Source organism: Cyphellophora attinorum (assembly GCF_001299255.1).
Source record: "Cyphellophora attinorum strain CBS 131958 chromosome Unknown Contig6, whole genome shotgun sequence".
Taxonomy (NCBI): domain Eukaryota; kingdom Fungi; phylum Ascomycota; class Eurotiomycetes; order Chaetothyriales; family Cyphellophoraceae; genus Cyphellophora; species Cyphellophora attinorum.
In genome coordinates, this window is record NW_017253234.1 from 136,381 (window position 1) to 161,402 (window position 25,022).

Sequence of the window (25,022 nt, forward strand, 5' to 3'; positions counted from 1 at the left end):
AACACCGTCCACGATTTACCAGCCACTGGCCACTGGCCTGACAGTCCTAGCATGAGTCGTGCGATTTAGGCTCTCCACAGGAAATATCGTGCTAGGATCCCACAGATTCTCGAACAGATAGAAATCGTCAGAATCGACATATGGGAACCATGCGGTCTCGCTGATGGTGGTTAAGTTGTCTGCCGGTGAAGGAAGCGTCGAGACTTCGGATGGCCTCCGTCCGTCACTATCATGTGTAAGGTCTTTGGACACTGCCACATTCAATGCTTGCTCAATAGTGCCGGCATATTCGATGGTATGCTTGAAGTAATGATAAGGTCCATGGTTGACGAAGAAGATCCCCATCTCGATCTCAGCAACCTCTCTTACTTTGGCCAACCGGTGCTTTGCGTCGGCAAGGCTCAATCCCAATGCAGAGAATGTTTGCAGGCTCTGCAGCGTGAACAGACAGCACAAAGCCGTCATGATGTGCGAGCTGTCGGAGGCAAAGCGGAGACTGTCGCGTTTGCCAAGATCCACGGCGAGTATCCAGTCAACGATTGCCATGGCAGCTTCTAAACAATTTCTTATTGCTTGGGCCTTGATGTTCATCGGCGCCGGAGGCTCCGCAGCTGTAGCATTTCGAACTTCGTAGGACTGAATGCAAAACCGAGCAAATCGTACATGGTAATCAACCCGAACCCCATTGAAGCTGTCGCTTGTAGTGGATGACAAGCGACTGCCTAGATCGTCCAATCGCTCCAGAGCAATTCTGCTGACGTTCTGGCGAGGGCCTGTCGCATAGTCAGTGGCGATTTCTGGAAGACACCACCATTCGGCAATGTCGTAGCCTTGGCCTCGCAGATCTTCCCAGATCAACGCAATGTCAAGCTCTGCAGCAAGACATTGCACTCGTGCAGATTGATCCAGCTGGCGAAGGATACGGCTGGCCGCTCTGAGAGAAGCATCAGCGCGGATACTCGGTGGTGTAGCTGTGACTAGTGAGATGTAATGAGACATAGTGAAAAGCCATACCCAAGCACTGTACATTTTGAAGTCTGTACTGGTGGCTATACCATCCTGCCTGGCTCTGATGGATTCCCGAAGTGAGTCGACTGCTCTGTGACAACGTAGACGTTGTGCATAAGACTCTATCAAGCTTTTCAGCGGCCAGAAAAGTGGCTCTTGTGCCGGATCTGCCTGCGAGTCACGGTACTGTGTCGCCGAGGGAATCTCGCAGTAGGCATATAGGAGCAGCAGGCCCTGGAGTGTTTTCAGGCCTTCTTCCGTATCGTTGGGCAGATGCTCGGTAACGAGGCTTTGAACAAGGTTGATCACACATGGGAGGAGCCGGTCACGAATGGCTGATCCACCGGGAACGGTCCTCGCGGTCACGTACGCAACACATACAACGAAATTGCGGTGTCTGCTGAGAAGTGTTGCTGTGTCTTCGAAGTCGAGCAAGGAGATGGCGGGATTGTAGTCCATCATCGATTGACGGAAGCTGTCGCAGTGTCAGTGATTGCGCGGCGGGATGTGGATCCACACTCACATGTCGAGCAGTTGCAGAATGACCGCATCAGGTGCTGGGAGGTCCTGCTGGGTGGCAGTGACATGTGAGGCAGGGTTTCTGCCGGACTGACTCCATGGACTCGTACTACCAACAGCGTATGGCCCATGCGGGGCCGGATTGGAGCTGTTTGAGTCCTTCACAAATTGCACTGGCGAGGTGGAGTACACTGACGGCAGAGGCTTCGCAGCAGGCAAAGAGTTATTCATGAGGGTTGATGATGCAGGCCTGGTGACTGATGTAGTGGCATGTGCATCAGAAGTTGCCCTGACCACGGCCATAGTGCCTGTATTTACGGGCTGTAAATCGCTCACCCTCGTATCCACAGCATTGGTCCAGTAATTGTCGTCGCCCTCAGATGCTTGAACAAGAGGCGCATCAACAGGCATGGGAGTAATTGCTTCGGTACCTTCAGTTGCTGAGTGGTGTCTCTTGAGGCGTTGTGATTGCTTGGGCTGTATGATACACTGCCGGTTGGCTTTCCGACAGCGGCGGCATGGCGGGTCGTGCTCGATGATGCATTTCATCTTCTATGGATCAATGACAGCAATAGTTCGAAAGAGGGGCTGTACCTTCAGTCTCCTACATCCATCACATGCGAATGCCAGAGCAGCCCTGGGTCGGTCTGAGCCCGTCGACCTGTCATGGTTGGAAGGGTGAGCGTCAATGAATGTTAAAGACTCCCTCTCGCCTGAAGACCCGCTTGGGCCGCCTGCGCTGACCCTGGACATACGACGCGTCTTGCAGTAGTGTGGCACAACTAAAGTGCTGTAGTGGGTTGCTAGCAACGTTGAAATCGCACAGGGTCGACATGATCACGGAGAGAATGGCAGTCATCAAGGTGTTGTAAAGAGATTGAGGCAGTTGCTAAAGTTCGAAAGCCTAATCCTGAGACCCTCGGTATGTCCTGCAGGGAGTGGGTGAGCGTAAAGCGGCAAGAGCGGCCACAAGACGCTGCACGCGTCAGGACCGGATGACAAGACCATATCCAACAAGCGCTTTCCTCGCTCAAGCTTCAAGTACGCAACCACAGCAGGAGTACACGGAAATTGCTCCCCCCAACAAATAAACCTGGCAATACTCCGAGCGGCGGGTGCGTCACCCAACACCTTCCACAACTGCCCCGCTTGTCAACCGGCGGAAGTAGAGCTCTACGTGAGACCGGATGACGTGATTGCTATTGTGAGGATCGCAAATACCAACCATCCATTTTCGCTTGGGCAGCTGGACCTATCTACGATCAATGCTTGGCAGGCTGGAAGGTCACTGCAGCCGCGCTGACGCCTGCCTGACGCTGACGGCGGCATGAGGACCAAATTCATGCATGTCTTGAAATGCATCGTGAGTCAGTGAGCATGAGGGCGAGACTTGATGTCGAATATACTTGCAGTCCTACCAAGACTACAGGTGTGGAAAACACTGGCACACGGAAAGTAGTCGACTCAAGTAGAGGATATCGTCCTTCATTGAAAGTATCACTATCGCGAAGCGCCATCGCTATCAAAGCGTTCACAGATGCACTCCTTGCTTTCGTCCTTCTGTCTGAACGTATGTCGCATGCTGTTGCGATGAAATAATTTGTACATGAACCATCTCGGCCCTGCTGCAGTCATCGCCTCATTTCCCGGCCGCCGAAGCACGATGTCGTGACGATAGTTGCAGGTCCGCTTCCCAACCTTCCTCGCCCAACGTCTGCACCCTACCGAGAGTGCTTGAACGTGCAGCTATCACCCTTCGTACACATATTCTTCTCCCAGAACTCGCAAGTCCGGGTTTTGTAATTCAGGGGCAGGCCAGTAATTTCGTCCAGGGGAACCTTCACCTTGTTGCCGTTCCGGTTTCCATTTTTGCTCCGCTTCCCCGAGCCATAGTCATCCACGGCGCCGCCGGACACAGCTACATTGGCGCCAGTACCGAAACCAAAGGCAGCCGATGCTGCGGGTATCTGCGGAGCTACCATGCTCGCCTGGGGCTGCATGAGTGAGGCCATGATATTCTGCAGCGATGTCTGATCGAATTGCTGAGGCGTGAACGTCGGCTGGGCTAGAGGAGGTGCGATTATTGGAGCCGCCGGGTTGACCTGGTTCTGTCTCAGCTGCGCAATAATCGACTGAATGTCAACTTGCGGCGCAGGTGCTTGTTGAGGCTGAGGCGGAGCGAGAACCCCCTGGCTACCGAATGACTGCAAGTAGCCGGGGACGCCGTCGAGCTGTGCGGTTTGCGCTGTCCGGCGAGCATAGATGTCTCGCTCACGCTTGCGCACCTTGTCTTCCGGCTCTCCAAAATCGTCACTCGGTGTGAAGGTGTCATCGCCATCCTCAGGCGGTTCTTTCGGCGAGTCTGGACGCTCAGACTCGGAGTAGAACTTCATCAGCACGTCTCTCTCGAAAGTTGCTTGTGCCTCCTTCGCTTTGCTCTCTGGAGCCAGCGTACCGCCGTGCTTAATCCCGTTGATGGTAGGATCATTGTCCTCGGATGCAAGCTCGCTGAGATCGACCTCTGTTGGCGAGGTGTAGCAGTCTGGATCGTACTCCGGGTCTTCCTCGTCTTCCTCATCCTCGAGATCTTCCATTCCTTGGTGTCGTTTGAGCATCTCGCCTTCTTTGCCTGTGTCGCCTGCGTCTTTCTTCGCACTGTCGCCCTGGTCGACCTCCTCGTCTGGATCATGCGTGAATATGCGTGTCTCGACCAGATCATCGTCGGCCTTCCAGGACACGCGAAGTTTTCTTCTCGATTCTTTTCGTAATCGTTTCGTTCTTTGCTCCAGTGTCTCGCCTGGGATCTCCACTTCTTCTTGTACCTTGACTTCTTCCTTCTTCTCCATCGTAGAGAAGAGGTTATCAAAGATGGAAGTGCCTTTAGCACTGTTCGAAACCGGATTCACTGAGGCTGGTGGAGACTCTCGCTTGACATCTTCGCGCTTCACCTGCTGCAAAGCTGGCACAGTACCAGTCTTGGCAAGCGCGGCTCGCTCAGCATTACTAGTCCCAGGCTTCTTCGAAGCAGACATGAGGGAGATGGTCGGCTTGATTGGAGCTTTAGGCTTAGAAGCAGCTGGAGTGACAAGGATACCGCTAGTAGCAGTAGGCGCAGCGGTCTTCGCTTTCTTGGCAGCTTCCGCGGCTTCAGCACGTTTCTTCTCAGCCTGCTGTAATGCTAACGGCTTCGAAGCGGTCGGACAGGTTTCTTGGCAACTGGGCCGTTGCTCGCACCTTCAAGGGGTCGTTTGACGCCTGCCGCCACATCACCAGTGCTTCTACTATCTGCTTTGGCAGGTTCAGTTTTCTTGGCAGTCTGCTTCTTCGCGTTCGAGAGTATCTTCTCGGACAAGGTTTTGCTGTCCCCAGTACCCTTTTTCGCTACTCGCTGAAGAAGCTTGTTCCACTTTGAGGTCTCAAGCTTTTCCTCATCAAGGGTGAATCTGTCGGCAAGCTAAAAATTGTCAGCAACGTGTCGCGATCGGGACGGAAGCAGTCTTACCTTGAGGATAGCCAGAAGTAGTGAACTGTCATAATCGGCTGCGCTGACCCGGTCCAGCATGAAAGAGTACAGCGCAGACAGTGTATAAGGTATCTCGCCTAGACTGAGGATGGAATTAGCATATTGGAGGGATAAGGCACACATTTGTGGCATTTGATCGATGCACAGCGGTAGTCACAATGCGAAAAATGCTATCTAGCAATCTAAATCTACCAGAACAGTCCGCATGTGTCCCACGTAACAGCGCTCCAATGCCGCAGACAGCAAATGTAGAGCCACCAGTAACACCTCTATGATACATTTGCAAACGCAAAAGCGCGTGTTTGCCGACGTCGGCGCAGCCTAAAGCTAGAAAGGGGGATCCGAAGGGGTAGTCGAGTACGTACCTTTTGAGAACTGCATGATGGCCGAAGGCAGCCGTTTTATTCACCAGGATCTCCGTGGTCTGACGATACTGAGCAGTCTCCGCTCGGAGCGCAGGGGCATTCGCAGCTGTTGGGGATTGGTCTGCTTCGGCCTTCTTCAAATTATCGTTCCGTGTCTTCCACTGATCACGCAAGCCTCGGATTACATCTCCAAATCGCGAGATACCGGCCTTTGTGAGTGCGATCTGAGCAGGCTTGTTCCGAGGCTGCCACACAGCTTTGATTGCGTCGTATATGGCCCGAGTACGAGCGTCCGTCGGTGGGGCGACAGTGATCAAGTCAGGCGGCGACTCGGGCGGCTCGTCCACAATGTCAAGGTCTGAGCCGGAGTCGGTGGTGACCGAGCCTGCCTGAGTACCAGACGCATCCTTACGAGGTCGCCCTCGTGCCTTCTTCATCGGAAGATTTGATACAGGACCAGAATTGTTCGGTGGCATTGACTGAGTGCCGGAGCCAGGGTATTGAGGGTTCATGTGAGTGGGTTGCATCGTGCCTTGTGAATTGTGTTGATATTGCTGCATTTGCTGCGGAAGTTGGGCAACGCCCTGTCCAGGGGTTGGATAGTAGAGATTGCTCTGTGGCCGCTGAGGTTGCTGAGGCTGTACATTCGAATGTTGTCCGTTTAGGGTACCGTCAAGGGCGGATGGACTGACAAACTGCTGGTTGGAGCCTTGACCCGAGTACTGCATGCTGCTGAACCTTGCCAACTCCGGATCCATACTTTGCGGCAGCGTGGGGTTGCGCGTGTCGAAACCGGGATACTGGCCATATGATGGAGGGCGAGGAGCATATTGTGTCGCAGATGGCTGTGAAGAGCGAGCCTGCGCATTCATCTGCTGTGTCTGACCGCCGTACTGATTCAGATAGCTGTAGGTATCGAAAGATGTAGGCGAGGCTGAAGGCCGCTGCTGGAAGATTCGGGGATCCATCTGGCCGTAGATGCGCGGATCATATTGTGGTTGCGAGTAATGTTGGTACTGGCCATGTTGCTGTGATTGGTGGAAGGCAGGCATAGCAGGGCTTTGAGAGCGACCTATGCTTTGCTGGCTCATGGAGGGATTCGGATACAGGCTTTGTTGAGATTGTGGTTGCGACTGGTGTTGGTGGGGATGTGATTGTGACTGAACCCCATTGCCGAAGTCTTGGCCATTCTGTTGGAAAAGTTCCGAGGCGAACCATTGGCTGAGGTCAGCCTGTGAGTCGGTCGTGTCCGTGAAGTCGTGGATGCCGTCCAACAGGTCATCATTACTTGTATTATTGCCGTGGGAAAAGTGCGTAGAATTATGTGTCGAATCCATACTGGCGGAGACTGGAAGTCGGCAAAGGCTCGAATTGGAGACAAAAGTCACGTGAGAATGACCAAGTGCGGCGATTCGGACTTCAAGGTTGGAAATTGGCTTAATGCCCAGCCCCGCGCAAAAACTTCACCCGTACTGGGACTCGACGCGTGCCTCGTGGTCGGCAGTCTGCGCTGGTGGAAAAGTGTTTTGAGGTCACTCAAAGTCAGGTAGAACCCGACTCTGAGCAAGAGATATTCAGTTGCCCTGTTGAGAAGAGCGATGCGTACACAGTCTGCTCCGTGACCAAGGCCGTGTCCTCCGCACTTGCCACCCCTGGCTGTCAAACGCGGTCCTTTTCGACCCGGCAGTGCTCAGAACTTGACAGATAGAATCTATGTCTTGTAGAGTTGCGCAGTACGTTCTCCTGACAGCGCTAAGTCTCAGAAATCAACCCATCGCATATCGCAAGGTAAACTTGGTGCGAGGAAGACTAATGACGCGCTCAAAAACACAACAGTCACGCTTGAATCACACTCTTCCCAAATGTCGCAGACAATTGCCTGCCACAATCAAAACTATTACGATGCGACCAGGAGCGACTGGAAAGAGCGACAGATTACAAGAATCGAAAGCCGGAAGATGGATTGACGTCTGCTTGAGAAGTGGTTGATGAGAAGGGAGGATGATGGGTGACGACAAAGGCAGGAAAGAGGTCGACTTTGAGTCTTTCGGCAAGTTCGGCTTGGCAAACGGGTAACTCCCGCTATTTCCGGCTTGCCTCTCAGTGCGGCATTCACATCTACAAAGAAGGACACATATGCGTGACTGGGTGAGGAATCGTGCTGCCTAGGTTGACGAAATCCTGATGGCCGAACCACCCGCATCTCAGTCCATGTACCACCCACCACGGTGAAGAAGACTCTCGAGCGCCCAGCAAGATGGCAACGCGCAGCCAAACGCTACGCGATCGTCAAGTTGGTGGGCATGCCAACAACAGCCACAGTCCTTCGCTAACCGCCTACAGCGTCCATCGAGCGAATATTGAGCCTCAACCATGATGTGCCTACGATTGAAGGTGGCAGCCAAGATCCCGGGGCAGGCCAGCACCAGATCGATGCCTTGCTCAACGAAGAGGGCGAGCCTGTGTGGAAGGTCCTCGTGTTCGACAATCTTGGGCGCGATGTAATCAGCAGTGTTCTCAGAGTCAGTGATTTACGGAGCAAGGGCGTTACGATACACTTGTGAGAGGCACCATTCTGCGTCGCACTTCGAATGTAACGAGCTGAACAGAGCGACAGAAACATAAATTCCACACGATATCCGATACCTGACGTCCCAGTCCTGTACCTTGTCGAGCCGACGATCGCCAACATCCAGATGATATGTTCCGACCTGTCGAAAGGGCTGTACTCGACTGCCTATGTCAACTTCATCTCCTCCGTCCCACGGACTGTACTCGAAGAGTTCGGGGCGCAAATAGTGTCAACCAATACCTCCGAAAGCATTGCGCAGGTATTTGACCAGTACCTCAACTTCATTGTTGCAGAGCCCGATCTGTTCAGTCTCGGCATGGGTAAGGAGTCGTATTGGACCTTCAACAGCGCAAAGGTTGAGGAAGCTGTGCAAGATGCGGCCATCGACAAGATTGTCAGCGGTTTGTTTTCGGTCAGCGTCACTATGGGAGCCGTCCCAATCATTCGATGTCCGCAAACAGAGCTTGCGAAGATGATAGCATCAAAGCTAGACAGGAAGCTACGAGATCACGTTCTCAATTCCAAGGACAACCTGTTCAGCAAGAACCAGAGCAACACATATTCAACGCCATCGAGACCAGTCCTCATCATCATGGATCGGAACGTGGACCTGGTGCCGATGCTGTCACATTCATGGACGTACCAATCCCTTGTGCATGACGTACTGAAGATGCACCTGAACCGCATCACAGTCGAAGTGGCAGACGAGCAGAATCCGCAGGCCAAGCCTCGGGCCTATGATTTGAACTCGTCTGATTTCTTTTGGGCTCGCAATGCCAGTGCTCCCTTTCCACAAGTCGCAGAAGACATCGACAGAGAAATCACAAAGTATCAGACGGACGCCGAGGACGTCACGAAGAAGACAGGAGTGAACAGCATCGAAGACCTAGATGACTCCTCAGCATCAGCTGCGCAGCTGAAGGCGGCCATTACATTACTGCCGGAGTTGAGAGAACGGAAGGCTACTCTGGATATGCATACAAACATAGCTACGGCTTTGCTGAAAGGCATCAAGGAGCGACAACTCGACAACTTCTTCCAAATCGAGGAGGAGATCACAAAGCAGCCTCCTTCCGAAATACTGAATTTGATCAGGTCGGCAGACAAGGGCAATGTCCCGCTCGACAAGCTGAGGTTGTTCATCATCTGGTACCTGTCCGTTGATCGAGAACCATCAAAGGCAGAGTTGGCCGAATTTGAGGCGGCTTTGAAGGAAGCTGGCTGCTCTGACTCAGTAGCAGCGCTTAAGCACATTTCCAACGTTCGACTGGAAACAAGAGGCACCATGATGACCACAGTCGCATCACAGCCACAGCAAGCCTCCGCGCCATTATTTGGTGGCCTGTCGTCTCTCTCGAAGAACTTGACCGACAAGCTGGCATTGAACATACCGGGCGTGGTGAACATCGATAACTTGCTGTCTGGTGTGAAGAACCTCATGCCGGTCAACAAGGACCTCACAGTCACAAAGATCGTGGAATCCATCATGGATCCGCCAGCGGCATCTTCATCGGCCATTGCCATGACGGAGGACTACCTGTACTTCGACCCCAGGAGTGCTCATGCAAGAGGCACGACGGGGATACCAGGATCGAGGCCGGGTACCGGACAAGGAGGCGCTGGCGGTACTCAGCCGAGCTTCGGCCAAAGAAGAATGGGATACTCAGAAGCCATCGTCTTCACGATAGGCGGAGGTAGTATGGATGAGTATGGCAACCTGCAGGAGTGGGTGAAGCGCACCGTGAGTCAGGGACACGCAGGACCTGGCATTGCTGCAAAGACAAGACGTGTCATCTATGGCAGCACGGAGCTCGTCAACGGAGAGGATTTCCTTGGCGAACTCGTTCGACTTGGAGCAGATGGCTAGCATGCCGCAGATGGTATTTGAAAAGCCGTAGACATGCAACTGACGACTGAGAAGATCTGTTCTACCACGTGCGACGTGCCACCTGCGAATGGCGTACAGTATCAGTCTCCGGCCACGAACACGGGCAACAAAGTTGCCTTGAAGTACAGGTGCGTCTTGCTGTAACGGCGTCGAGGCCAATTGTGAGCGACAAGGCTCGTACTGTAAAGCTTTTCGATACGGAACTGAATATTATGACTGACCGGGCGTGTTAGGCCAAAAACAAGAATGATGTCCGTTAGCTCATGTTTCGCTGCAAATTTTTTACAAGTCGTTCGCCCAAGCAAGGCTGTGCGTGGCGGAGAATTAGGACTAGCGTGCTCATCTTGGCGCTCGAACTTTTCTAATGACACACATTCATCCGCTCTTCGACTGCGCTCGACCTCATTCCCACCTCTTGAAGCCGCCGTCTCCCAAAAACAGCCTCACCAGTGCCAATAAGTAGGTCGTCAGTCCGCCGCAACATCTATCAGCTCAGCGCTGCAAGTCGACTCCTCAATTTTAGCTGACAACGCCCTCTAGACCGTCAAGATGAGGTACATCGTTTCGACCGAGCAGATCACCGTCCCCGACGACGTCAAGGTCAAGATCAAGAGTCGCATCGTCACCGTCGAGGGTCCTCGCGGCAAACTCGTCAAGGATCTGTCTCACATCGCCGTCACATTCACCATTGTCAGTGAGCCCGCCTGGACCGCAAGTCATCATACTGACGGAACTCTGTAGCCCAAGTCAAACATTGTGCAGATCGAGATCCACCACGGCAGCCGCAAGAATGTCGCCACCCTCCGAACAGTCAAGTCCATCATCCAGAACCTGATCACTGGCGTCACGAAAGGCTACAAGTACAAGATGCGCTACGTCTACGCCCATTTCCCCATCAACGTCAATATTGAGAAGAACTCCGAGACAGACTTGCAGGAGCTTGAGATCAGGTATGCTATGTCAAGATAGCCCACGTGCGAGGTCCGGGCTAACAGTAGCGTCAGAAACTTCTTGGGCGAGAAGATCGTGCGACGAGTAGTCATGAAGGAGGGTGTCACTGTCGAGCCATCGAAGGGTGTGAAGGACCAGATCGAGATCTACGGCAACAGCGTCGAGAACGTGTCACAGTCAGCAGCCGACATTCAGCAGGCGTGTCTGGTCAAGAACAAGGATATCCGAAAATTCTTGGACGGTCTGTATGTTAGCGAGCGGGGCACGATTATCGAAGAATAAGCGATTGCAACTTTGTTTGGGACGTCAGAGCATCTCGCAGGCCGTTCGGATTCTTCGCTAGAGCATAGGAAGGGACTCCGAGAAGTCAGTCTTTTCAACGGGAGTCTGGTCTGTCGCCTAGGTGGACTGCAGTCGCACGGGTACGGCTGCTCACAGATTCGGCGCAGTCTCGCCGGCAGACACCAGCGTCCCTAGGCCCGGCGGAGAACAGCTAGTCTGCGAGAGACTGCACATTGCAGAGCAGTACAAGACTAGCAACTGACTAGCACTCGTCAAATTCCCTTCCACGCCGATGAAACTTTACCCATTTTTCCATTCCCTCTTGAATGACGCCTTGTTCAGCTAATGACGTCCAGGATATCTCGGGCCACTGACAACACTTAGAGCCATCTACGGTGCGAATGCGCACCAAATGGGTACAACGGGAATTCTATTCAGGGGAGCAGCGTGAAAGCGTAGAGGCCACGAAGCATCGCCTTGTCACATACGACACGCGCATTCTTTCGCAAGCAACCGCACCTTCTGCCGAGGTTGTGCAAGAACACGAATGAGTTCCGTCGACATCATGACCCGTCTGTGTAGTACTTCAGACTCTCGTGCCTGTGTAACTGTGAAATGACATGGACGATGGGTCCGGCCTGATGGATACTGCCCAGAAGTCCGTAGACGTAGACGCTGCTCGGCGACTCCAAAGCCGTGGCGCATTCAGCGTCTCTGCAAGCACGCGAAGAAGAAAACGACGACGCGAAGAGCATATTTCGTTGTTGACGAGATCTATAGACGCTGGAGGGTTCACAATTGATGCGTTGATGCGAGGCTTTGAGGAATCCGCGTACGCAGATTCAAACCTAGGTAGCAACCACAGCGCCTGTGGTAGGTGCTGCGAAACGATAAAACTTGGTGTGTGCTCTGCGTTTCTTAGGAGGAAGTGACCATGACAGTCGCGACCAGTGAGGCCTGAAAAATTCAAGTTCCGAGTCAATAGAAATTTGCACGTGACGTGTTTTGCCCATTTCATGATGGTCGGGCCGGGGCGTTCCACACAGGGGCGAACGTCCCTGCCTCACACTGGATTTGCCGCGCTTCTCATCCTCGTAGAGACAGCCTCTACATGTATCCTTACGAGCCAACGTCACGCTCTGCGTGGCATACGATGCAGCAGCGCAGATCTAGTCTCGCTAGCGTGTTCATGCGAGACAATCGACGGATCTTCAAAGACTATTCAGTCCCGATCTCATGACTACGTGTTCTGCAAGGAACTATTGTAATGTGGCGCTGTACCTCGGAACGTCAGTACATTTTGTTGTAGCTGTGTAAGCTCTCGCAATGACTACCACTATTTGTACAGCAGCCACGAGGTTCGATCAGTGTACACAACACGAGGTATGCACCATTACGCCTGCGATCCCTGTCCAGGATGAGTTCGTGGGTAGCTAGTACCCGATCAATATGTCGCTCAGCACTCCGTATGAGGGGGATGCGAACCAGACAGTGGAGGGTCAACTGACGAGCTACGCTGAAAAGAGCACGTGGAAGGTCCAAGGGGCTATTCACAGCCTCCTCGTGTTCCTGGAACTATTGTTCCCAGTAGCTGAGATTTTCGGAGGGTCTAGGCGCTGCATGCAAGACGTGAGCCACTGATGGCCCAAGCTCCAAGAAACCACCACAAAAGGGCCATGCATGACACGGCTCAATGGACCAATCACGAGGTATATATATGTGCCACCTCTTACTGATTCACTTTATGTATATCTAGGTGTCTAGTCACAGTCCGATGCTTCGATACTCTGGCTGCCCCCTCGATACTCGTTCCCCTTGTTATTCGCAATATCTGTGAGAGCGTCAAGACATCATGTCGTCGTCGCAACCCATTGCACGTGGATCAGCGTCTCTTGATTGGGAAGGCCACCGTCATCTAATCACTTCGCTGTACATTGGAGAGGACATGACACAAAAGGATGTGGAAGCCTTCATGAAAAGGCATCATCAGTTCCATGCTACGTATGTCCACACATTTAGCTTGAGCATCTTGTATACATGGTCACTGATGAACGGGCAGTCAGAAGATGTAAAAAAGCAAGTTCAGCGAATGGGGCTTAGAGAAGAATCTCGAGAAAAAGGATGTTCTTCATGTTCTCCAGCAGGCCGACCTCGAGGACCTTCCGGGCTGTACACCAGTGCGGATTCGGGAAAGGAATGTTCCGCTGAAGAAACTGCGCCGACATGTGAAGCGGAATAAGGCTCTACAAGAAAAGCTCGCTGGCACGACTTCCTCTACCTACGAGACGGCAGCGGCCCCGGATGGCTCGTCGACGATGCGCGCTTGTACAAAGATCCTGGAATCTCATAAGCAGACACAGATGTCAATGTACCTCGACCGGAGCCACCCTCGGTGTTGGCGATGCCGCATCCTTGGTCTCCAGGTATGTGCATCCAACAGGCCCGTTTGAGATCTCTTAGGTCTGACACTCTGAGCCGATAGTGTAGGGATGATGGGTCGGACTACCTGTGCTACGAATGCCTTGAGACGGCTCTACATACTTACGACGGTGCAATGATGGCCTTCTCCGACTGTATCAGGATCACCCTACTCGACGTTGACGTCTTCGACGATGGTAAGCATATAGTCATCTTACCTGGACTTGGCCCCAAAGCTGATGGAAACATGTGCAGGCTTGTCAGAGGTAGAGCGTGTGTGTGGTCGGGCCGAAGCTGTTTACCCAGAACTTGACCACATCACCCTGGATTTCGACATTAAATGGGACCTTGACTATCTGGTTCAGGATACCTCAGGCTGGCTGAGCAAAGCTGTGCACTCCAACACTAGCAAGGTCGGCGCTTGTCAGCACCGGGCTTTCTCAACCTGATCTCACGCACGATTGAACCGGAAACAGCATTCCATTTTCAGACTATGATGTTTGCAACATCGCTGGTCCATAACAGATCGGGCCAGATCGACAATGGCGATTGGCCATCGACACAGGATCTCGTTTGTACCGCTATGCTGTCTGGGCGTTTCATATTGCACAAGCTCACGAGCTACTTGGAGCCCGACAACCTTCGCCAGCTAACGAAGACCGGGCGTCAAATACTTTGCCTGCTCATTCTGGGAACCACACTAAGCGCAGGGTACACGAGACGACCACTCTCCTCAGATCTATTTATGTACGAGCATGACGAACTTGCCCGCAACATGCAGTGCCAAACACTTTGGGATGCCAAGCAGGAGCAGCTTTGCAGAATGTTGGCTCACTATCTTATCCTTGTATTCTCTCAATTGAATGTGCCAGTTCCTCGCTCTATGAAACGGCAACTGCTCGATACAGCGCATCTTCAATGGCAACGGAAGCCCTTCTTCTCTTGGAATGCATACGACCGAGTCAAGAGTGCGTCTAGGGACCTCTACGATTGCCTAGAGAATACGTACACTTGTTCTTGCGGCTGCGATGTCAGATATGGGCCGCTCGTCCGGGAGCATGTTGATAACGAGGCCCTTGCCGGCTCCAAGCTGGCGTTACGCAGGCACTCACGTCCGGTAGTGCCAAGTTTCGACGTTCTGCCGATAAATCCGCCCATGGAACAACACAGCCTTGGGCACGATAAAGCGACTTCCGAGGGCGATTACCCATCTGAGCAACAGGAAAGGTCAGCTGTTACGCCGAGACATGTTGCACGCAGGAACATGCATTCGCCTTACGGGGAACGCCATGATCGTAATGCCGACCGTATCTCGTGCACTATCTACGGTTACGGGTACTCAAATCGGAAGGACAACCTCATGGTCCATATGTTGACCACGCATCGAGGTGTTCCAAGTGTGCGGGATGTACATGATGACGCCAGCAACGGCTGTTGGACCCCCCATAGTTTTGCAGACAGCCGTCGCCCAAAGAATGCTGACGACTGGGGATCTTCAACCGCGCGCGAGGATTGGGACTGCCATCTGGATCTCCAGGCTATGCCGACATCAACCTATGGCGTCGACTGGGGCGCTGACGATTCGAACGTCGTTGACGCTGTGGAGGAATGGCTCTTGGTCTGATACCATTGGGACTGGGTCGTGGACCTTGCCTTATGACGCCATGGTCGACCCAGATGTGTCGTCTGTGATATGTGCCCCGATTCTTCAAGCTGCGTTCGACATTTGAGTGGGTATGCTTGCTCATTCACCTAAAGTAGCAAGCTGGGCTCTAGAAGTCAACAGAAACATTACGGGAGAAAGAGATTCTTGCCTTTCTTTGCGCTGAATGTATATGTATCAGCTTGTTCACCATCGTCAGGGAAGTCTGCATCTGATCATCAGCAGCCTCCAACTATGTCTTCGCAAGAAGCCGAACGGATGGACCTTGATTCTGTCGCACTTCCGGTGCGCAACAGGACTCAGTCTTTGGCCGGAGCACAGAACGCATCTGGTTCCGATCAAACCACAGATCTTGCGAATAACAGCTTCAATACTGTCGAGCCTCTTCGACGACCTCTAGAAGGCCAGAATAGCGGCCGCACTCCGACGACGCCGACGCTGGTCTACGATGCAGTCTACGAAGGAGCGCTATCTCGACTCAGGAAAAAGCCCGAGCGACCCATCATGTACTTCGCCAAAACTGAAGGACCACCTCTCTTCGATATGTTCCTGCAAAGTCTTCCGGCCGACAGACAAGCTCAATACACCTGTAACACATGCCGTTGTTTTATCAATCGTTTCGGGTACTTGGGTTGCTTCAGTCTGACCCGGTCTTGGGGGCAAGATTCGAACGAGGACACGACTTCCTTCCAGACCAGTAAACGCTACAACGACCGTAAGACAGCTTCTTCGGGACGCACGGTTATCTTTGGATTGAATCAGGTCGCAGCACAATCGGACACTCTACGTGCGCATGTAGATGGGAGGGTTGTACCCCATTGTACATGGCAATATTCCTGCCATGAGGAATCCTGGCCTCTTGGCAGCTGGCCATCCTCGCGTCTAATTGGTTCGGTCTGCTTCTCCAGTCGCAACCAGTTCTCCGCCCGGCTTCCTGCCTACAGTAAGGAAAACAGTGCTTTCTTATGGGACAACGATTTCCCGCTCCGAAACTAGCACCTGCATGATGTTCTTTTCCATTTCCAGGAATGAACTGCCTGGTCCCTTTGTCTCTCCGGCCACGACCTTCTCCAAAATTTGTGGCAACATAGTTGCTACTGGCGTGACTGGCTCAAGCGCAACAGGAGAGGGCAATTCGCTGGACAGATCAGGCAAGTCTGGAGCGCCGCTCCGTTGTGTAGTGTCCTCAGGAAGCATGCTCGGCGAAGCCAGGAAAGAGCCGCTGAGAAGTTGAAGACTTTTGCCTTTCGAAGCTGTTTGAGAAGCGTGAGGTCAAGTCCGTCTTGTGCCACCGCAACAACTACGGCATCGAACGACTCGTCAATGTTGCTGGTATTCCACGCTGCCGGATCTTCGAGTTTGGGCACGTACGGAAGTGCACTTTCTGCAACCAGTGGGTCCGCAAACTCGATGTAGACATCGTATGTGGAGAGGAGGTGGACGATGAGATCGACTCCCGGGGCGTTGCTCAGCACAGACTGACCTTTCTTGAACCCAACACCGACGACGAGAATCCGAGGCCGTCGAGATGGAATGCGCTGCATCAGATCCGCCATAATGCGATCACCGATATTCGCTGGGCGAGATCGCATTTTCCTGGTGGCAAGCTCGAGGCACGGCCATTGACTGTTTGAGAGAAGGTAGAAGGGATTGACCGGAATGCAATGCCCGCCGACGCCGAGGCTTGGTGTATATGGTTGATAGCCGAAAGGTTTGGTGCTAGCAGCCTCGCAAACCTCCATTGGGTCGATGTTATGACTGAGACAAGCATCGGCCATCTCGTTGACATACGCAATGGAAATCATTCGCTGACAGTTCTCATAGAGCTTGGTCATTTCAGCTACCTCCACTGATGACACACTGACAATATTGCTGAAAACTGGTCGGTAAAGGTCCGCAATGGCTGCGAGTGATTCACTGTTTAAGCCCGAGATTATCTTGGGTATGGAGTCGTATGCGATGTTCGTCCTCCCTGGATCAACGCGCTTGCGGGAAGTTAGACGACCAGCCGTCAAGATAAGGAGCGGAACTTCAACTTACCTCTGGCGACATGCCGATTTTCAGACCTTTCCTCAAATACGACGTACCAAAAAGATCTCGAGTCATACCGACAGCGACTGAGCTTTCGATCACAACAGTAGCACCGTACTGGGCATGTTCAAGCACAGTAGCGATTGCCTTCCGCAGGGTAGTCGTGTTGATTGTGCCATCGTGGAAGACATCGGTGGGAACCGAGATGAGGATGTGTGTAGCAAGGCAAAGGTCGACCGCTTTCCGTGTAGTCATCAACCGATGCACGGTTGTATTGCTGGCGACTTGATCAAGACTAGTCATCAACCGATGCACGGTTGTATTGCTGGCGACTTGATCAAGACGTTGTTGGTCGATATCGTATGCGATAACGGGGTAATGCTTGGAAAACTCAGTGACCAGGTGTTCGCCTACATAGCCAACACCAATGACGGCCACAATGGTAGACATTGCTGCACTGAAAGACGAGCAGAGGTCGGAGGCGTCTACGACTGGAATCTTTCGAGTAATGAGGTCCGTGACGAGTCTCGAAGCATAGAAGATCGCCTTGCTCAGAGTGTTGACGCATCGGCGTGGGAGGAACAGGTCAACTATATAAGATGAGGGTATGAGAAGGGCTGACAGTGCGCAATCTCCGATTGCTCAGCAGTGTGAGAGAAGTGCCATTGTGTCTTCGCTGTCACTGGAGTTGGGGCTGGCAGCGAAGACAAGCCAAGCGGATTCGTGACGATTCCCGTCTGGGACCTACCACGCGCAAGAAGGTGCATCGCAATGAGCGTAAGGGTGTCAACAACCCATACACACCTCAGCTTGCTCTCGCGTCCATTATTCAAGTCGTCCTCCTGGAGTTTTGACGATCTGAAGACCGGCTTCTGTGTAATACGCCCGACGCAGCAGTCAGACTATATGTTACCTCTTTGGATTGTAGTGCCGGTGGTTGTATAGAGACTGCGAATACAGTACTGAACAAAGCTACTATATAGCCTCACCTTATTGAGTGAGTGAACTCAACAGTAATCCGCTTGTATGTGCTTCAGTGCTTAGGCAACATAGCCCACTAAAGCGTCGTATCGATCGCAGATCTCGGATGAGTATTTCCACCAAGTAATGCATAGCTGCCTCCCACAGACCTCAGCTCCACTGAAGCGCTCTGCTTGATAGAAGAAGCATCGGCCACACAAGCCGTTGGTGCGGCTCAAAATTGGAAGCTAACACTCCAGCCACGTGCATAAAGCCGGGTCAGTGAGGCTCAAAACCGAAGCTGATACTTCAGCCACGTGCATAAAGTAGGGTTGGTGACGAGGTGGCTCGACTCCCGCCGCGCGATCAGACATGTATTTTCGATTCTTCGACTCGTTGGGCACTCGACTCAAGAACAACTTCGAACTTCAGCTATGCTGATTCAGGCGTACGGAATAAACTTGCTAACATTCGACACAGATGCTCGTACGGACTTGGAAATCTGCACAATTTTTAGAACAGCCGCTGAAAACCTTTAGTCAAGTTTACCTGTGGACTCTCCATGGGACCTTGGGACCCACGTAAGTCATGGTCGAGAGGCATCTGGGGTCAGTGCATTGCTCTTGCAGGAGTGTAGCGTCTCAGTGTCTGAAGTTCGACTCGGTTCACCTCGATCTATGGTGATCAAATTAGACTTCGGCTAGCGACCGTTAAGAATGGGATTGATATCCGTATGCGAGTCAGTTTCGGTTCGGAGATATGCACTTGAGACCCATCAGGTCAGGTCCGAGGAATGACAGGTACATTGCCCTATTTGACGACGTCTGGGAATGCGTGCCCGCTCCGCAGCTTGACTTCACGCCGCCGACTTCTGCTAAACGCATTGTAGCATTTACACCATCCGAAATTACAACGCTGCACGTTATGCGAACCTTGCACCAAAGTCAATGCCAGTGGGACTCAGTCCCGAACCACTAGCTCCTGGCTAGGTTGTCACAATCCTGCCTGTCGTTGCTGCACCAGAGACAGGCGTCAGCGCCGGACGTATGCGGTGTTTTCCAAAGTCTACACAACCATGCCGATGGTCACTGGTCCATCGAAATTTAGGCATTTTGGCGAGCGAAGTGCCGTCTTGTTGGGTAGTAGACTGTACTCGAAGTGGTGCACACGACCTCATGTCTTCAGCCGCATCCCGATCGCCCGATCACAGCAGCTTGGCTTGGGAGTAGTTGTGATATCGACCGACGCTGGAGGCTTCAGTCCTCTCCATTCGCATACACTGTTCACAAGACCTACGCAGGTTGATGGTCTGTCCCCGAATATCGAGACCGTCCTAACGATTCTCCATATTCCATGACAATAGGCAGTCCGGACTTCCGCTCGACGTGAGGAATGCGGGTCACAGATATGCAACCCGAGCCAGCCGCAAGTCGCCGCTGGTAGGTTTCCGATCCGCGAAGATGTACAACACGTTGTTTGTGTCTTAGTGCCATATCAGCCTCACCACATCAGCCTCACCTTACCGACCTCAGAGAGACCGTTGCTACGCGGTCTTGCTAGACGTCTTCATCAATCAAGTCGTTTGTACCATCCCTACATGCCAAGTCCGCGGTCTTCTGGTACCGTGCCGGACCCTACACCCCGCTCGGCAGTTTTGGTCTGACCTCGCGCTACTAGGAAGCGCTTGCAGAAGTCAAGGCCGAGCTCGCATTCGGCAGTGGTAGCGAACAATGAAGCGAACGTAGCGGACTGCATCGGCATGAGCCCAGCATATTTGAGACTTGCTGTCAACGATTCTCCCGCCCACTCCGAAGATCTTCGTATGGCAACACGACCGACCGATGAATCCTCTTCAGAGAATGTGCTCATCCTACCCGAAGGGGATCGTGAGAGCTTTCTAGTGCATGGTGGAAATTCGCCGTCCACACGCATGCCCATTCCGGCCCTTCGAAACCCATTCTCAAGACAGACGCGAGCGCCTGCTGCACAGCATCTTGCTTTACACATCAACGACTCATATTGGCATGACCTTGAAACAGGACCAGGTTACCATCGTCGATCCCTATCGCTGGATCCGCATTTATCTTCCTTGGGAGATACGGTCAGCAAGTTACCATCATGCGCTGTCTCTCTTCGAAAACAGGACACTCATCGAGGCGACGGAAAGGTACTGCATGTGAGAAACTTCAGTCGTCGCTTCTCCCGCCAAGACGAAGTTGACGACAAGAATACTGTTGTACGCTCCGCTTCTCCAGCTAGTGGAAGTGGCCGGTGCCACGTAATGACTGATGGCTATGAGTGTATTACGAAACCGAGATCCAAGTCAGTCTCTTTCATCTCGCACAACACAACACTGGGGATCGGGGCTGAGAACAATGGAGCCGAAGATCGCTTTGGCAAGCGACTGGTCCTTCCGTCTGCTATTGCGGGACAATGTGCACACTCTATCGATGACACCTCATCTCACAGGACAGTCCGACATGACTCATTGGGAGTGGATCCTATGACCGTGGTGTGGAATTCAGGAAGAGACACCAAACAGGATGCCGCACCTGCGACGGAGCCTTTCTCGTCCTCGCCGAGAACCAATGAATCACGGCACCACATGATCGGCCTGAATGATCCATTTGATCCCTCAAACCCGATCACGAGCCATCGAGAAAGTCAGGAAATGTACGAAGGCACGGTTTTCGAGCAAGCCTCCTTCCCAAGACGGAAGTCTAGTTGTGTTCTCGTTAACCGAAGGAAGTCCGTCTATTCCGTCGAGGAGGAGAAGCTGGTGCGCATGATCGGAAAGAAGCGCTTGAGATGGACTAAATGGGTTGTTCTTGCCTTGTTCGTGATGGCGAACGCCGCCTGCATTGCTATCAGCTGGATATACCCCAAGTACTGGTGGGTTTGTGAGTTCTTACCCGTTTCGTCCCCAACCGTGCTAATTACCATCAGTCGCGCCTGTCATACTCCTCGGCAACGCACTGAACTCATGTATGGTTCTCAATATCGTACGATGGTTCCTCTGGGACCGATTCGTGGAGCTCGTCAAGGGGAACACCGCGTCCCCCTCTGTCGAGAAGCCGACTACGATTGCAATGGTTCTTGCTTGCTATAGCGAATCCTACCATGAGCTTGTGTCGACCATGGAGTCCCTGGACAAGCAAGAAAAGATTGAACATCATAACAGAATGTTCATCATCGTGTGTGACGGCATGGTGAAAGGGAAAGGCGCCGAGAAGACAACGGACCGAATACTGGTTGACGACATCCTCAAACCTGAAAGAGAAGATTTTTTGCAACGGCATACGAATCATGGGATGGACCATCAACGGTCTTTACGTTTCGTCTGGCTATTGGAGGGGAACACCCTTTGTATGTCTTGTCAAGAAGCGAAACCTTGGGAAGCGCGACGGTTTGATTCTCGTTCGTACGCTGCTCTACAAATACTCTCAGCGATACGACATACCTCTCTCGACGTTAGGCGCAGGATTTTTCGCTTGGTTCTCAGAGTTCTCGGAGAATTGTGACTTCGATCAATTCCAGTGCTGGTGGGCGTCGATGCCGATACGACCTTCAATAGCACGTGTGTATACGAGATGCATAAAGAGTGCGTCAAAGACCCTAAGCTTGTTGGCTGCTCTGGTTTGATCCAAGGTACTTCACCGATCATTGCCCCCATATTTGCTAAGCTAATGACCTACAGTCGGGTTTCGAACGGGTCAATGGAATTCATGGAACCTTTACCAGAATGCGGAATATATTCGGGCCCAATTACTACGACGATGGCACCAAGCTCATGGAACAGGAAAGGTTTCGTGCTTGCCGGGTGCTTGTCAGATTATCAAAGTGTGCGAAGAGACCTGTGGAGACGCAATTTTGATAGACCTTTTTGGCCAACTACCAGATCCCAAAGGTAAAGGGCTATGTACTCTGGGGATTAATTTGCTGACTGAATGAACAGCGCACATGGTCCACCAGATTCGCGCTCTTGCTGGCGAAGATCGCAACTTCATCGTACTGATCTTCTTTCGTTTCCCTCACAGCCAGACCACTATGTCCCTTAACGCCATCGCATACACGGACCCGCCCAATGGCCTGTCAGTCTTTTTATCACAGCGGAAGCGCTGGACTCTCAGTACCTGTGCGAACGACATGCTTATCGTGGCCAAATCCCAAATGAACTGGTTCGAGCGTATATGTTCAGCCGCTGACGTTCTTACATGGTTTCTGCCAGTCTTCATCGCACAAACGGTGGCCCTCTTCATCAAGGCTTGCATCAATGTTGAAGATCCAACTTTTATCGTTTGCTTCGCAATCGTTACTATGATTCCTTTGACGTACGGGTAAGTGCTTCAGAATAGTTTGCTATTCTCTGCTGATAGTTCATCAGGTTGTTTGTGGCATTCTGGGGATGCAACACCATTCGGCTCAAGATCCAGTACCTTATGGGCTTTGCGTTGGTGGTATTGCTGGGTCAATTTGTTACTCCAGTCGTCATCGTCTATGCAATCTGGCATATGGATGATTTCAGCTGGGGAAAGACCAGGGAAGTAGAAGTCACAGACGATCCGGACAGCAAGCCCGCTCATTCTGAATGATCGGCTACAAGTCGCGAGGGGTTTGTTGATGTTATACACCGTCCATTCGGCTGCCACTGTCAAACTTTCATGGCTTCACTATCGGCGTTGACTTATTGTGGCTTCTTCGAGCTCGGCTCTAGATGAGGTTACTTATTGTGACAACACTAGCCACGCCTACTATGCTCACAGTCTCCCAACGTGGCCAGCACCTGCCGGAGCCGCTCCTATCGGTCATTAATATGTCTCTTGAGAACATGGACTTGGGATTTCACCTACCTCTGCAACAAGGCTGACTTCGTTACATTCACGTAATCTTTACCTTCCGAGTCCTTATTCAATTGTGCGTATGGCCCGTCCCATAACATAACTCCTCCGAATTTCGTCCGCCCTAAAGAGCGTGCAGCTAGGATTGTTTCTGTAAATGCCACAGGATCTTCATAACCGCCATTTGTCACGGCGGCAGCGAAAGCTGGTGCACCAAGATAAAGCTTCGGTCCATCAAGTCGTCCAGTCCAGCCAGCGAAAGAGTCATTGAAGCCATTGCTGCCGATATTACACGACGGCGCTCCGTAGAACTGTGGCCAAACGAAATCGACAAGGCTGAGCATGGACAAGGGTTGTCCAACATACGGGTAGTTGCAGCCTGGCGCAGCAGACAGGTAGTACTTTTTCGTGGACTGTTGTCGGAATAATGCAAGAAGTGCGGCAACAAAGTCCTCATAATAGCTTCCATCGCCAGTTTCGTTGTCTGCAAAATGCGGTGCGATTAGAGGAGAGGGTCTGCATAGGCATACATGCGTACTAACCGACATCGAATCCATCAATTGTAACATTGCCGAAAGGTTTCATCGTGGCGTTGAGATCAAGTCCACCGCCGAAGACATTCCAAAGCATGCCAGCACCCTTTTCTGCTTCAGCAGGGCTAGAAAAGGTAGCGTTGCCTTTCTGTCCTCCAATACCTATCAAGATCTTCGTGCCTAGACTCTGGCAGGTTGCAATATCACTAGCTAAACCCGGGCACGAGACCAGTCCTGTCGCTCCTTCGGTCCTCATTTCAGTTGTAGGCTCATCGCAAAGCTCGTCAAAGGCGATCTCGGGGTACCCACCACCCGCAAAGATTTTGGTTATGAAGGCTAGCACAACGATGTTGATGTTGCTGTCTTGACAGAGAGGTAGAAGACCTGCTCGCTGAGTCGCATTAGTTCGTCCAAAGTATACAGCGATATTACTCGATGCCGTTGAGTCGAATGTCTCAGGCGTTGCGTCCCTCAAAGATAGCTGTTTTGCGCTTGTTTGGCTGCCAAGCTCAACAAAATCAGTATTGATCGCAAGACTGGCCGTCGATATCAGTACGGTGGACACGAGTTGCGACCGCATTATAGTTGGACTTCTTTAACGGAAGCGGTCTGCAGGATCGAGGTCATCTGTCGCAATGAATGATTGCACCCTTCGAGGCAAGCATGTTCTGCGCTTCGTCGGTAGTGCATTCTCAGGAAAACGCTGTCGAAAACAAGCTGCGTTGTGCGTAGCATCCGATTTCCCCTAACTAGCGTCACATTCCTTCATGGCCTTGCTTGATCAAATCGCACCAAGTGTAGACGATATCCCGGAGCAGACTTCATCCTTCGATTTGCACTTCGACAATGTTTCAGAAGAGTACCGTCTTACTGGCCTCATCGCTATGCACATCTCGGGTATAGCGATAAAAGAATAAGTGAGCGTGAGATGTGTCATAAGTTTTTGGGAAAAAGACTTGGGTCGATGCCATGCTTTCCTTAGTGGTCATTGGTCCCTGCAACACTGCGCCGGATGACATAAAATGCTTGCTCCGGTGGGAACCCCTGGGACATTTGTTGCCCATAGACGCTGTTGCGGCAACAAAAAAAAGAGGCTGCCCGTAGACACGAGGGCTGGCCTGGTGTCGAACTGTGGTTGGCTGGATGTTGACGTCCAGTCCCTGATCCTTCTTACCTTGCCTCACCAACCTACCTTGCTGGCTGCGCGTAGCAAGGAGACAGCTCGCGTTTCTCGATAAAAGCATGCCGTTCGAGCGGACCTGTTCATCGTCGCCGCATCGCTGCGCTCGGGGCATGAAGCTCCTGCCGTCGATTTTCCGCAATTTCCTGCGGGCTGCTACAGCAGTCGACACGAAGGACTTTCAGCGTCGTGTCCGACTGGCACTTGTATTCAACACTTTTCGTTCACTCACCTGAATGCTCACCGGAGGCGTCTATCTCGCTGTAAGTATCACCCGCCATCGGGCTGCCA

The 25,022-nt window shown here is 52.3% G+C and overlaps 8 protein-coding genes across 8 annotated transcripts; 4 read left to right on the forward strand and 4 right to left on the reverse strand.

The window, feature by feature from the left end:
* Positions 1–15: 15 nt before the first annotated feature.
* Positions 16–1,938, reverse strand: AB675_1767 (uncharacterized protein; the record flags this gene model as incomplete). The annotated part of the gene is made up of 2 exons (XM_018141682.1): positions 16–1,483; positions 1,532–1,938. 2 exons carry the CDS (start codon positions 1,936–1,938, stop codon positions 16–18), a joined length of 1,875 nt encoding a protein of 624 aa, XP_018002826.1.
* A 1,310-nt stretch (positions 1,939–3,248) lies between these two features.
* AB675_1768 (uncharacterized protein) lies at positions 3,249–6,752 on the reverse strand (the record flags this gene model as incomplete). The annotated part of the gene is made up of 4 exons (XM_018141683.1): positions 3,249–4,705; positions 4,762–4,981; positions 5,030–5,132; positions 5,416–6,752. The coding sequence occupies 4 exons, from the start codon at positions 6,750–6,752 to the stop codon at positions 3,249–3,251; spliced, it is 3,117 nt and encodes a 1,038-aa protein (XP_018003015.1).
* A 920-nt stretch (positions 6,753–7,672) lies between these two features.
* Positions 7,673–9,854, forward strand: AB675_1769 (Protein sly1; the record flags this gene model as incomplete). The annotated part of the gene is made up of 3 exons (XM_018141684.1): positions 7,673–7,712; positions 7,759–7,975; positions 8,033–9,854. The coding sequence occupies 3 exons, from the start codon at positions 7,673–7,675 to the stop codon at positions 9,852–9,854; spliced, it is 2,079 nt and encodes a 692-aa protein (XP_018002697.1).
* A 570-nt stretch (positions 9,855–10,424) lies between these two features.
* Positions 10,425–11,108, forward strand: AB675_1770 (60S ribosomal protein L9-B; the record flags this gene model as incomplete). Its single annotated transcript, XM_018141686.1, has 3 exons — positions 10,425–10,565; positions 10,617–10,825; positions 10,880–11,108. 3 exons carry the CDS (start codon positions 10,425–10,427, stop codon positions 11,106–11,108), a joined length of 579 nt encoding a protein of 192 aa, XP_018002924.1.
* A 1,852-nt stretch (positions 11,109–12,960) lies between these two features.
* AB675_1771 (uncharacterized protein) lies at positions 12,961–13,975 on the forward strand (the record flags this gene model as incomplete). The annotated part of the gene is made up of 4 exons (XM_018141687.1): positions 12,961–13,109; positions 13,186–13,531; positions 13,591–13,723; positions 13,782–13,975. The coding sequence occupies 4 exons, from the start codon at positions 12,961–12,963 to the stop codon at positions 13,973–13,975; spliced, it is 822 nt and encodes a 273-aa protein (XP_018002619.1).
* A 2,308-nt stretch (positions 13,976–16,283) lies between these two features.
* AB675_1772 (UDP-N-acetyl-D-glucosamine 6-dehydrogenase) lies at positions 16,284–17,670 on the reverse strand (the record flags this gene model as incomplete). Its single annotated transcript, XM_018141688.1, has 2 exons — positions 16,284–17,174; positions 17,230–17,670. The coding sequence occupies 2 exons, from the start codon at positions 17,668–17,670 to the stop codon at positions 16,284–16,286; spliced, it is 1,332 nt and encodes a 443-aa protein (XP_018002656.1).
* Positions 17,671–20,461: 2,791 nt separating this feature from the next.
* AB675_1773 (Chitin synthase 6) lies at positions 20,462–22,772 on the forward strand (the record flags this gene model as incomplete). The annotated part of the gene is made up of 4 exons (XM_018141689.1): positions 20,462–21,080; positions 21,127–21,546; positions 22,136–22,517; positions 22,565–22,772. The coding sequence occupies 4 exons, from the start codon at positions 20,462–20,464 to the stop codon at positions 22,770–22,772; spliced, it is 1,629 nt and encodes a 542-aa protein (XP_018002687.1).
* A 254-nt stretch (positions 22,773–23,026) lies between these two features.
* On the reverse strand, positions 23,027–24,131 carry AB675_1774 (Endochitinase 3; the record flags this gene model as incomplete). Its single annotated transcript, XM_018141690.1, has 2 exons — positions 23,027–23,502; positions 23,561–24,131. The coding sequence occupies 2 exons, from the start codon at positions 24,129–24,131 to the stop codon at positions 23,027–23,029; spliced, it is 1,047 nt and encodes a 348-aa protein (XP_018002927.1).
* Positions 24,132–25,022: the final 891 nt, after the last annotated feature.